This window comes from Tyto alba, unplaced genomic scaffold, assembly GCF_018691265.1.
Source record: "Tyto alba isolate M040663 unplaced genomic scaffold, T.alba_DEE_v4.0 Super-Scaffold_11, whole genome shotgun sequence".
Lineage (NCBI taxonomy): Eukaryota > Metazoa > Chordata > Aves > Strigiformes > Tytonidae > Tyto > Tyto alba.
The window spans coordinates 1,963,868-1,976,220 of record NW_024881273.1 but is presented as its reverse complement, the minus strand read 5'-3'; the positions used below and the strand labels follow the sequence as shown (position 1 = coordinate 1,976,220).

Here is a 12,353-nt window from a genome sequence, read left to right as displayed (position 1 = left end):
AAAATACAAACAGGTAATGCACGATGAGATTGCTCACCACCCCCTGACTGATGCCCAGCCCATTTCCAGCTAGCGATCCCAGAGATGATCCCAAAACCACCATCCCAGAAGAGCGAGAGCTTCCTGGCCAACCTTCATCTATAGACTGAGAATGATGTTACATGAGATGGAATATTTCACTGGCCAGTTTGGGTTCCGTGATCTGGCTGTGCTCCCTCCCAGCTTCTTGTGCACCTGCACACTAGCAGGACATGGGAACTTGAAAAGTCCTTGATTTTATTATAACAACTGAAAACATCAGTGTATTATCAACATTCTTATACCACATCCCATACTGAATCCAAAACACAGCACTATTCTAGCTACTAAGACAAAAAATTAACTCTATCCCAGCCAAAACCAGAACAAGGGGTTAATCAGAGAACTGTCAAAGATGTACTTTGTGAAAACTGCTCTTACTATTGGTTTATTACATGAAGCCACATCCACAAAAACAAATTTTGGTCAAGAGTTCACTACTTATATTATGCTGATGCCCGGTTACCTGCATTAAAAAAATTTCCTTTATCTCATGGGCTAACAAAAGGAAAATGACTGAATTCTCCCAAATATAAAGCAGACTGCATGGAAATAGCCTGCAAAAGACAATCTCATTCCCACACTAATGTTAATAGAAAAGAAACATAAAGGTGAAAATATTTTGTTTTTATTTGTGTGCCTTTTATCATGATTGATTCAAATACTACTATTTAGACTGTGACAGTTGTTTTTTCTAAAATGTGAAGTACTATGAAATCTAAAGCGGAAAACTATCTCGTAAGTTGTTAAAGCATAAGCATGCAGACTTCTAGATCAAATTTATTCATTAGCAGGCTAGTTTTGAAGGAATAATGAATACCGTTCCAGCCAACCATCTTTTAATACACAGTAATATAAAAAAACATATTTAGCAACGACAAATGGTGTCAGGCTTCACATAATTTGCTAAGACTGAAAATTCAATCAAATTTTTAAGTTGTCGAAAATACCCCAGTTACAAGAGGTTCTTGTTTGCCTCCAAGGTGGGAGTCATGATTCTTTTCTCTTACACAAATTTAGACAACTGTGTTCTCTCTTCAGCCTCCTGGCCATCTGTAGAGATGAGGAGGTGTGTACAGATGTGGGCTCAGAGCTGAACAAGCTACTTCTCTGAGCTCATATTTTTGGCAGTCACCAATTTCACCCTCACCCACCAGAAGCAAAGAAGTTATCAGCTTTGTCTCCCCCCACCTTCCCAGTATTTGCCTTTCTTCCTGGCTTTTCTAGAACACTTGTCACCATATTTACCAGAGTACTTTTATTACTGTTTTTAAAATAACAGTTTTTGTAACAGAGGGAAACATTCCAGGTCTTTATAGGAGAATTTCAGACACAAAGAAATGAAATTGTGCAGTAAATCAGCGGCAGAACCTGAAAAGGGGCCAGATGCTCCTCTAATCAATACTTTCAGTTTAATCACCAGACCTTCTTCACTGGATCAGTGTTGCTCTGCCTGGTATTGAAGAGTTTACTGACTGGGCTTTTTACCAGTTTCCAGTTTTAGAAGCAATGCTTACAATTATTCTGGGCTTGAGTGTGAGGCACACAACATAACATCCCCAGTTACCATGCATAAGCAGCACTACTTTTCAAGCCCAGTGACACACTCTTTAAGGTCATCCAAACAGCACAGCTGGTTAATTTAAAGAAACAAATTAAGTCTCTATATGATTAAAGACTTGGACAGCATGACTGGGTAACCAAAGAAGCCCTAATCTATTTGTTAAGTCCAATTATCTAGACATCAAATCAAGAGATCATGAAGCATTAGGACATTGAATAGCTGCTTACCAAACACTTTTAGCTCTCTGAAAAGATGGCAATCACTAAGAATCTATGACATGGAAAAGGCGTTCTTCAAAGCAGAGGTGGGGAGAAATCAGTTCTTGGGCATTTATGTTTTCCTCTCATCTTCTGTCGAGCTAAACCAGCTATCAGAGTAAAGGGAAAGAGATCAGGATTGGAAGTTGAAGAGGAGTAGAAATCCAAATGTTCTAAGTCTCTGTACCATACGCATTTACAAAATAATTCCAGCAGATATCTGAGATTACATCTGAGATCTCCTTCCTCAGTCCAGCAATGTCAAAAGTCTTCATGAGGGAAATGAGATGACCCTACGTCCCTCACTTTAGTTAGAGACTAGCCGCCAGCTTCAATAGGTTCTCTGGTAGGATTTCAGTCTAATTTACTTAAGTAGGGGGGTGTGTGGAAATCTCCAGTTCTCACTGCACTTACTGTTCAGGAAAGAAACTGCAGAAGCCAAGAACTGAGGCCATAGAGATTCTTCTTTCTCTTTGTTTCAGGGTTAAGAGTTATATAACTAACATTCATCTAAAGTATTGCTAATTAACAGAAGACCTCCCACCAAGGTACACCTTACCTGTCTCTATATAAAAAGAAGGAAAAAAAAAAAAATAGCCGGTCAGGTTTCTATAATCCACCTTCATAGTAAAGTACAATCCAACCTGAAACTTCTCTTACTAATCTACTCTAAAGTCAGTCCAGGTTTCGCTCTGGGTGCACTATTACCACAATATTTGCTATTATGGGTCTAAACACTTCCTAGATTTTTACAGGTACCTTCCAATCCTCAATTTTCTCTACAAGCACTTCATAGTCTTCCATATCATCCCTTACAGATTCCTTGCAACCCTTTCCTTTTAACTATCTTACTTGGAGCTCCATGTTCCCTACCAGTTCCATCATACCACAGCTCCCAGCTTTCCAGTGGTTGTGTGTATTCTCTGGTACTTCACTCCCTGAAGACACAGGCTATACACCTACAGCTCCCCCTTCTGTTCCAGAGTCTCATCCATTAAAACCAAAACTGTCATATGGAAATCAAGCAAAGTAGCTAAGTAGAAAAGTACTAAGTGCATGGAGGGTCAGAGAGCAAACTACAGCACCCAATAACCAGAGAAAAACAGTAACTTTCCATATACAAAGAGCTGTCCCTTCAGCACAGAAGTATCTAAAACCAGGAATGACTTATTTTTCTTGTCTTCATACTGGAAAACTGATGTCTTCACCCAGATTCAGCATCAGTTACACACCTATCAGAACATTACCCAGCTTCTCAGAGCGTAGCTGGAAAAACCAGCCACGCAGGCTGTGCTCACTGGTACCGCTCCCCACCGGCTCCGGGCTGCGGCAGCACTGCAGCCACGCTTGGGACCGGATAATTAACACCCCAGAAAGAGCTGCTAGTTAAATTCAACACCAACATTGATTAAATGGTAACACACGATAGTCAGATCCACTGACAACATGTTATTTGTTTCTATAGTTAACAAAAACATCCACAACCCAATCCCATTCATCTTATCTACATCAAGGTGCACCTTTGGACCCTTTATGCTCGTGCTACGTATGGTACCAGATAAACACTGTACCAGCTTCACTCTTGACAGCTGACTTGCATAGGACGGAGAACTCAAATGCCTTTTTTTCTAATATAAGCTCTAATTTGCTGTTACATGGGCTGATTTGTACTGTCTTAACTGTAGGCTTTCACCCAGTCTCTGGATGATATGTTTAGTACAACCATTCAATGTCTTTCTAAGCAGGCTCTGAAAAGACCATTTAAGTTAAACACCTTCTTTATTCAGGCATATACTAGCTAGCAATTTTAAGACCGTCACCTGTTTCAACAACAGCAACTAAATTCAGTGGGGTGCAGCATGCTGGCTTGTATCCTTGCTGAATTTTGTATGCTCTTTTTAAAGAGCAAACACAAAACACACAACGCTTGTTTCCAAACCAGCTTCAAAGAGCCTGTGTGCCTGGCCTTCACACACCCCTGCAGTCATCTTATGCCTTTCTAGGAAGGCAGGTACTGCCAGCTGAGAACTAGCATTAGGGGAAGAGTTTGCTTAAGGTCATAATCAACTCAATCCAACATCTTGGGAGAGACATTTCTACATACAACATTATACCTGTGTCTCAGAGAATACTAAAGACACTTTAGAGCCCAATACTTAAAAACACTATGCTAACACTCAAATTTGCTGTATTACAAGTCAAGCAAGAAATGTGTTTAGCAAAAGTGTCTCCCCTCCCAAGAATCAGAGGAAACAGAGAAATAAAGGCCTCTAACATCAGCTTGCCCTTTTCTGCTCCTACTACGGGGCAATTTCTAAGAGGCAACATCAGGTTCTCACCAACATCAGGTTCTCACCACTGACTTAATTTACCATCAAGCCAAATGCCAAGTTGCACTTCAATCATTATTTCACTTCTTCAGCACTAACTACATCAAAGTTTAAGGTCTAAAATCTTAATCAATTCTGTTTCTAGGATTTCTTCGAGTTCGGTGGTATCTCATGATTACTCACTAGTTAAGAGTGTTCTTTCCAAACAGATATTCAAACATCTAATTTTTCAATAAAGTCAAAGTAAATGCACAAGAAGAATAAGAAGCAGCAAAATTTAATTTACTGTGATAGCCAGACACACCCCAATTTTACTTCATTTTTAAGCATACAATTAAGAGTAATTTAATTCCCCTATGGAGACATTACATGAAAGAAAAATATTACTGTAAGAAGAGCTTAGTACTATTGGTACACAAACCTTATGACAGATAAATTAGAGCCTAGTAAAACAGCATATAATTTACATTTTGTTATGTCAATCACAAGTAGCATCTTGAGGCTCTTAAATAGTATGCAAAACCACAACATAAGAGAACTAATTTAAATCAACCCATGTGGCAGGATCACTTAAGTTTCCAGAGTCCAAGAGATCCCCTAAAATGAGTTAGCAATTGGATTTTACAAGATTATTCCTCTTCCACATCCATTTACACCTTTAATTTACCAGCATGTTATGAAAATATTTTACTATAAAAGAGTTATAAAGTTTTGCATAGTTATAGAAAAATCAATGAAGTACACCAACAAGGGCATGGTTTTTAATAATCCATGACCTTTATTACTCGAGAAGCCAATCAGCAGATGTGCAGGTGCCCCCGCAATACAGCAGCCCTGCTCAGCTGCAGGGAAAATCCACACATTGGATTAGTCTCGGAGTTCTTGGGTTTAGTCAGCAGAGAAGGAGGGACAGAGCAGCCCAGCACCATGCTTTCCATACCTGTCAGTAACAGCAGAACAAATGACATAGCCTGCATTTTATCTTATGCTTCTCCTATAAGCAGCACCTTGTCTACATTCCAATACCGCATAGAAAATTAACAGGAAGGTCAGTATGTGCATTGCAAATCACAAATGTGACTACAAGGCACCAGACCAACATGGAACGAGGCCCAAGAATTTTCTCAGTCCTCTTCCATTCCATGATGTTTCAAGTGACAGGACCAGAAACATTAGGTAATTTAGCTACAAAATACAGTCCAAATATCCAAAGTGCAAGAAGTTTATGTTAACTCGCTCATGTACTTTGTAAGAGTTCCTATGCATGCTTTTTCTTAGAGACATGAATTAAGGTTTTCAAAAATGTTAAATAGAAACACTAGCCCTCTGTGAGTTGACACAGTGTATGTGCCACTATCTGTGTTTTCTGTCATCACTGCTCAGTGAAAGTCTTGCACATAAGAAGGAAAAACTATACAAGTGCCAAGAAATGCAGAAGTACAACTGCAAAAATATTGTCTCTAGTCTTGTAGCTTGGATTGATTATTGCTTTTAAAAAAAAAACATAAGCAAATGTTTTCAGGTAGGTCAGCTTAGACTTCTGTTTCCTTAAATATGGAGCACAAAGTTTCTATTTGTCAAACTGCACTACATGACCAACAAATGCTCAAACTATGATTTCTACAGAAATGTTCGAGACTTGCATTTTTCTGCTGTTTAAATCTGTAACTGTTTCTCATGTTGCTTTAAACAGGATTTTTCCTTTGATTTCATCACTGCAGCATATACAGCAGTACAGCAATCTTTACTTGCCAATATTGCTCAGTTTACAGCAAATCCAGGACACTACATCAGCCAAATGCTCCTCACACGTATGTTGTTAGAACAGAAAAGTTCTCTCTCCTCCAACCTCTACACAAAGTAAGTTACAGATATCAAAATGCTATGCTGAGGTCCTCTGTTGGCATGGCTAGACCTACCATAAATCCTAACTCACCAAAAAGGAAAGTTAGCCTAGTGAGGTGTAGACTGAACCTCTGCATTCTCACTCGCCTAGCATCTCCCTCAGATCACCAACAGATTCCCGAGTACCTTCCTCTCATCTGCCCTGAGTACTCTCCCTCACCCAGCCCACTCTACAGAAACACACAAACTGCCACATTTTACTCTTTCATATTTACACTTCAGCATGCTGGCCACTTCTAGGTGTACGTTCACCACCACAGCCAAGGACAAGACTCTGCAAACTCCTCTTCTATGTTTTAACAGATACTTCAACAAGCTCACAGTGGCTTTTTACACACTCAAAAGCTTGTTAACCAGCCAGGGCACTTCCTTCTCCACTCTTTCCAGCCATGGACGTGCTCTTCAAAGAGCTCTATTTACATGCCAAGTTACAAAGTTCAGCTGCTTCCAAAGCAATGTGGAAAAAGCGCAGCTTTTATGATTCTACAGTAAGGTTTTTCACAACATGAAGCAGCTTCTTAGACTACTTTTTTTTTTTTTTTTTTAATTTCCTAACAGGATTTCACAGTTCAAAAAAAAAAGCAACACCCAAAACTCAGTCCACCCACAGGCCTTTGAGGAACATTAACCAAGGGGCTTGAAAAGAAGAGAGCTCTGCAATCTTAAGCATCATGTTACTGAATGAACATCCACCAAAAAAACCTGCTTACAAGTCAGAAACAAGGGTCACTGAAATCTGCATATCCACCAGTTTAAACTTATTCTCTAGCGTTTAGGCATGGCATGCCTTTTGCCATCTTCTGTTATATCTTCTGATTTGCTTACTCTTTCTTCTAATTTGCTTCCAAGTCTTTGGTATGAAACCAATTCTACCTGAAACTCCTTCTCCCAGGACAAACCACGAAGCTGGATTCGATCCCTTCTTCAACAACATTCATACCAGTTATCACCTGGGCCTCCCCCCAGCCCCCAACACGCATGTATTTCTAGACAGAATCTTTCTCCAGTTCCCCGAGAAATTAAGTCCTGGATTTCTACCTTGCAGTCAGCCTGTCAACCACTTGGAGCAAGAACTGGCACTTCATCAGCATCTTCTTTGTGGAGAGATGACAACATTGTCAATAGTTCAATAATACGGATTAGTTTGGATGAACAGCCTATGCAAATAAAACTCCTTTATAAAAACAGCAATAAGAAAATTAGCAAGAAATAAGATTCTACTAGAAACACCAAAGCAGCATGAGACTTGCACCATCAATGACAAGATTCTAAGAAACCAAAAACTGAAATTATTAAAACCTTACTCTGAACAACCCTTACCAACTCTTTTCCCCATCTTTCCCTCTGTTCTACCCCAACATGAAGGAGAGGAAAATGATTGGAAAGTTCCAGCGAGAAGGAAATGACACATGCCAAGAACTTCCAGAGGCAAGTCCAACTTCCTAAAAATTACCAGGAATTTAGTAGAAGCTACAGCCAGCCACAGTCTGCCAACATGGATTTCTTCCTCCTCTCTACACTGGCAGGAAATAACTACAACCCAGCTTTTACAAATTTTTTGATCACCCTTCTAAGAGGTAGACTATTTAAGTTCCTGGAAAATACTTTAGCTTTTCAGAGACTACAAGCAACGACCTTGTGCAAATATTGGAATACAGCAATACAGCCTCTACAGAGGCACTGTCGGGCCTTCCTCCCTGCTCCCGAAGTTTTGTTTTTAAGGCCTCCCCTGCAAGCACAGACAGCATCGCTCCATCCTCCTTCCTTCCTGCCAGCAACCATTAGGCACTCTCTGCCTCCACAGCTGCTACCTTTGGGTCTCTCAAAAATGCTTACCATCTCTTTAAAAATAAAATAAGACCAAGTTTTGCAAACAGTCCTTCAATCTCCATTCTTTCCAAAGATGTTAAACTGTTCTGCACAAATGAAGGAAATTATTTAAATGTTCTGTCTTTACCCTAGAAGGCCAGGTTTCAAATGCTCACTAGAACACACAGCTATTTTAAATTAAGCTAAATAGTCTAGCTATTTTAATTTAAGTTAAAGTTGTGCAAACATTTTTGGAACTGGAGATTTGAAATACCTTATATTCCTGACAACAATGCCCACTTAAGCCTTTCTTTACTTTAACCATACTTAGAATTTCTAAGTTTTCAGGACAAAGCCTGAGAAAACTTTTTAAAAAATGTAACAAACCATAATACACAGCTAAAGAAAAAAATAATTTGGACATATCCAGGATCCCCCATTTTATATATTTTTTTGTACAGCTATTTAGAATGCATGCTCTCTGGAGCAGGACATTTTCTTCTGACTTTCTGTAAATCACACGGCACCATTTTCAGAGCCATGTAAATAAATAATAAGATATTTAGCTAGACAATACACATTTCTGTTTTGGTTCAAAACTCAAGTTTTGCTTCACTCAGCCCGAGTATCACTCCCCAGTCACCCCTTTTAAACCCTCACTCCCCGAAAAATTAGCGGGTTAACGATTCACAAAAACCCAGTGCAAAGCAAACCTAGAACGAAAGAGGAAAGAAAGAAGAACCAAACCACCGATGATCTTTCCCTCCACCGCAGGACGCTGCCGAGCCCCGGGCGGGCGGCAGAGCGCTGCCCCCTCCGCGCCGGGGAGCGGCCGGGCGATGCGCGGAGCCGCCGGCCTGGAGCAAACTTTTGAGGACGAGCCATGGCGGCAGCCCCGGCGCTGCCCTCCCCGCTCCCGGCACCTGGCCGGCCCACGGCGGGCGCGCAGGGACGGGACCACCGCGCAAATCGCTCCCCCGCCCCCCCCAATCCCCTCACATCCCGCCCCCCCCCCCCCGCCGCCTCCTCACGGCCGCAGCTCGGTCTGCTCCCCCGCCCGCCGGCACCTGCGCGCCCGCGGACAGGTACGCGCCGCTCCGCCGGGCGGAAGGGCGGCCGCCTGCGCGCACCGCGGCGCCCGGCCCCTCATCTCCGCCCCCGCCCGCGGGCCGGCGGCCCCTCAGGGCGCGGAGACAAACCCCCCCCCCCCCCCTCCGCTCTCAACGGCCGCCGCGCCCCTCCGCGCGCGCAGCAACGCCCCCCACCCCGCTCCCCTCACGCACCGCCTCCCATCCCCCCGCGCCGCCCCCCGCGCCGTGTCCTGCCCTTGCCTCCTGCCCGCAGTGCCCGGTGCAGTGGGAGGAGCGGCGCCCGGCGCCCGCCTTCCCCTCAGGGAAGGCTGTTCCGCCGCCCCGACCCCTCCCCGCCGCCTCGCCCCGCCGCTCGCCCGGCCTCACCCCGCTGGCCGCCGGCCCCGGCGCAGCCCCGCGGCCCCGTCCCGGCTCGCTGGCCCCGTCCGGCTCCTCCGGCTCCGCAGCGGCGAGCGGGGCTCCGGCACGTGACAGCGCCCGGCGCCCCCATAGGCTGGGGCTGCCGGGCAACGTGAGCCCGCCCCCTCCCTGCACCTGAGAGGGAGCCTTACGCCAACTGCGTAGAGGGGAGGAGGGGGGCGATGCCGGGCCGCCGCGCCAGTTCCGTAGCGGCGCGGAACCCGCCGTTTCCTCCCTCCTCGCGGCAGGCCAGCGCGGCCTTACGGAATTGACGTAAAGCTGCTCGGCTCGGCCCGTCCGGTTTCCCTACCTGGGGGCCGCTACTCCTTGCGTACGCTGCGCAATCCACCCCCCCCCCCCCACCCCCTCCCGCGGCTGAGTGCTCCTGCAGCCACGCGCGCTAGGGGCGGTCAAGCCCGCACCTAGGAACGTCATTTGCGCAAAACCCCTCAAAGAGGTTAGTGTTTCTTACGAATTCTCCGTAATGTCGTCAACGCGGGCGCTGCACCTGAGAGGGCTCCCGTTGCGCAAGTGCCGTAGGTGCTAGCGTGTCGGGCGCAGAGTGCGTAAGCGGCGCGGTAGGGCCCTCCCCATCCCGGGCTGAGGGGCGGCCGGGCCCGGCGGCGCGGCGGGAGGCAGGTGTGTGTGTGTGTGGGTGTTTGGGGCGGGGGGGAGGCTCGTCCCTGCCCCGTCTCTGCTCCGGGCGGGGAGGAGCCACCGCCCCAAACACCGGGGCATCTCGGCGGAGCCTGGGACCTGTGGTTTCACCGTCACCCGACCCCGTTTGCAGCGGCCCAGGGCCGTGAGTGTGAATACTCACCTCAGGCAGAGCCGTCCCCGCCGGCTGAGGGGACAGGGAGGGATGGGGCAAGGCTGAGGGGAGGGCGTGAGGGCGGGGGTGAGGTGTGAGGCAGGGCCCCGTCCTCGATGGATTTTTATATCCCACCGCAAAATCCGAAGCAGTGCAGAAAGAGAGGTTTCCCGAATTGAGCTGAGAAGCAGTGTTTCCCTGTGAGTAGTTGTTCTCCGCATGGAATCCTCGGTGGTTGTCTGAGGACATTAAAATCCAGGCAGCCTCGTGGTGCGTTTGGGCAGGTCGGGCTGCGTGAGGAATGTGGTGTTCAATGATCTCCATCTTTCTTTTCTAGAAATCGAGAAAGATGGGTTCGAGTTAGCTTTCAGCTGCCCTGTGATAATTCTTCCTAATCCCCGACATCTGACTGTTCTAGAGCAGATGGGCACTGCTGTGAAATTGAAGAGAGAGCTCCAAGTACTGCAGTTCAAACTCTTCAGAGAAGTCCTAGCGTACTATAACCTTTAGGTACGAGGAGGGAGGGTTGAGTCTGGTGGGTTTTTTATTCTTTGGATGCGCGTTTCATAGAACCCTTAAGGTTGTGCTACAACATTCAAATGGCCTATATCTCCACATAAGTGCTTCAAAATTTCTCCTAAGTTTTCTAGGTTTAAGTGCCTTTTCAAACGCAGCTTTCAACATACAAGTCGATGGTAATCGTATTAATATCACTGTTTACACTTTTCAAAGCTAATTTTCTATAGGCTGTAATGATGAAAGACAGTTGACTAGGGAGCTCTATGCCAAAATAATCAGTACACAACATGCTGTGCTGAAGCAGCCTATGAGGGAACTTTGGCAAAAGTTAGTAGGATCAGGAGATTTGCAGTGCTGAAGTGAAACAGTAACGTTCATTCAGAAGAGTGATTTGCAGCATTAGGGTGGAAGTAGAAAACACATGTGCATTAATAACTTTACATGCAGTGAGAGGTCCAGCTTGTTTGTATTAAACTTATATTTTGTATACTTCTTTGCAAGCCTGTGTCTAGAGTGTTGCCCTAGTTCTGAACAGTCAGACATAACTCTGGTATCAAACTTTTATCTTACGATATCTAAGGATTGAAAGGAGAAACAAATCTGAGGAATCTCAACTACTGCTTTCAAGTCTAGAATCAAGATGTTTCAAAGCAATGAATGAGTTTAGTTAAATCTCCTGTGTGGCCTTAAAATATTAGTGTAGGCCTTGAGAAGGGGTGAGAAGATAATAGCTAGAATATCAAGGACTGGTCCAAGGACTTAATGTGAGAACATTTTTATTTGAAATTGATTACAGTGAATAGCGACACAGTACAAATATAACCCAGAGGAAGGCTGCTGGAGAAGATAGGGGAATGGACAGGGACAGTTGTGAAAATTAGTGGCTGTGCAATGAAGCTGGAAATGTAGTAAGGAGAGAAAAATCTACAAGAGATGGCATCTCAGATAGTGAAGCTTTTGCAGAGGCAGAAGAAGGATATTTTCAGCTGTGGTCTGAGTGAAATCTTGAATTTTTCTGTTGAGTTCTCCCTTGGGCTAGTGATTTGCCAAGGGCAAAAACACAGCGGAAAGGGGATTGATGGATTAATTTAGAATACAGGGGACTGGAAGAGTTTTGGCGCTCAGTACGAGGATATAAATTTAACAATGAAAAGAACATCTGAGGTTTGGAAAAAAGTTAACATCTGTCTTCAGGCTTCATAGAATAAAAAGAAAGAAAATTGAATTTATATCTCTAAGTATACTCAATAAGAGATGGGAACTTGAATTTTGCCAAAAGCAGCCTGGAATTAGAGTTACCTTGATGAAAGTTAAAGTAATTAACAGTAATTATGCTCTTTCTTGGGACAAAATACCAACATGGAAAGATTTTTTTTTTATCATTATTTAAAATATATAACTATGATGGAAATAATGCATGTTTCCTGCAGATCTTTTAATAGAAATATTTAAGACATTGTCATGTATTCTTGACTGTTACCAGCATCCCCTAGACAACTGAGGGAATCACAAAGGCTGTTAGAGGTACAGACATTAGGTTCGGTGAAACACTTTGCCAGCAGTCACACACACACCAAGTAGCATAGTCTG

The 12,353-nt window shown here is 44.4% G+C and overlaps 2 protein-coding genes across 18 annotated transcripts in view; one reads left to right on the top strand and one right to left on the bottom strand.

The window, feature by feature from the left end:
- LOC104357444 (spermatid perinuclear RNA binding protein) overlaps window positions 1–9,967 on the bottom strand; it is a 73,440-nt gene extending 63,473 nt beyond the window's left edge. For 9 of the 14 annotated variants that reach the window (XR_006164758.1, XM_042786424.1, XM_042786420.1 and 6 more), the window contains exon 1: window positions 9,401–9,531. The gene's annotated coding sequence lies outside the window, so the exon portion shown is untranslated. Of the gene's footprint in view, window positions 1–1,869; window positions 2,010–9,010; window positions 9,032–9,400; window positions 9,532–9,905 lie in introns of those variants that run through there. The other 5 variants (XM_032982362.2, XM_032982380.2, XM_032982388.2 and 2 more) reach the window with 4 other exon arrangements.
- The window catches only part of CRB2 (crumbs cell polarity complex component 2), a 72,669-nt gene continuing 70,159 nt past the window's right edge, over window positions 9,844–12,353 (top strand). For 2 of the 4 annotated variants that reach the window (XR_006164757.1, XM_042786410.1), the window contains exons 1-2: window positions 9,844–9,890; window positions 10,582–10,754. Coding sequence is in view for 1 of the 4 variants with exons in the window: in XM_042786411.1 (XP_042642345.1) it covers window positions 9,918–9,969 (52 nt within the window). In the remaining 3 variants the exon portion in view is untranslated. Of the gene's footprint in view, window positions 9,891–9,910; window positions 9,970–10,581; window positions 10,755–12,353 lie in introns of those variants that run through there. The other 2 variants (XM_042786412.1, XM_042786411.1) reach the window with 2 other exon arrangements.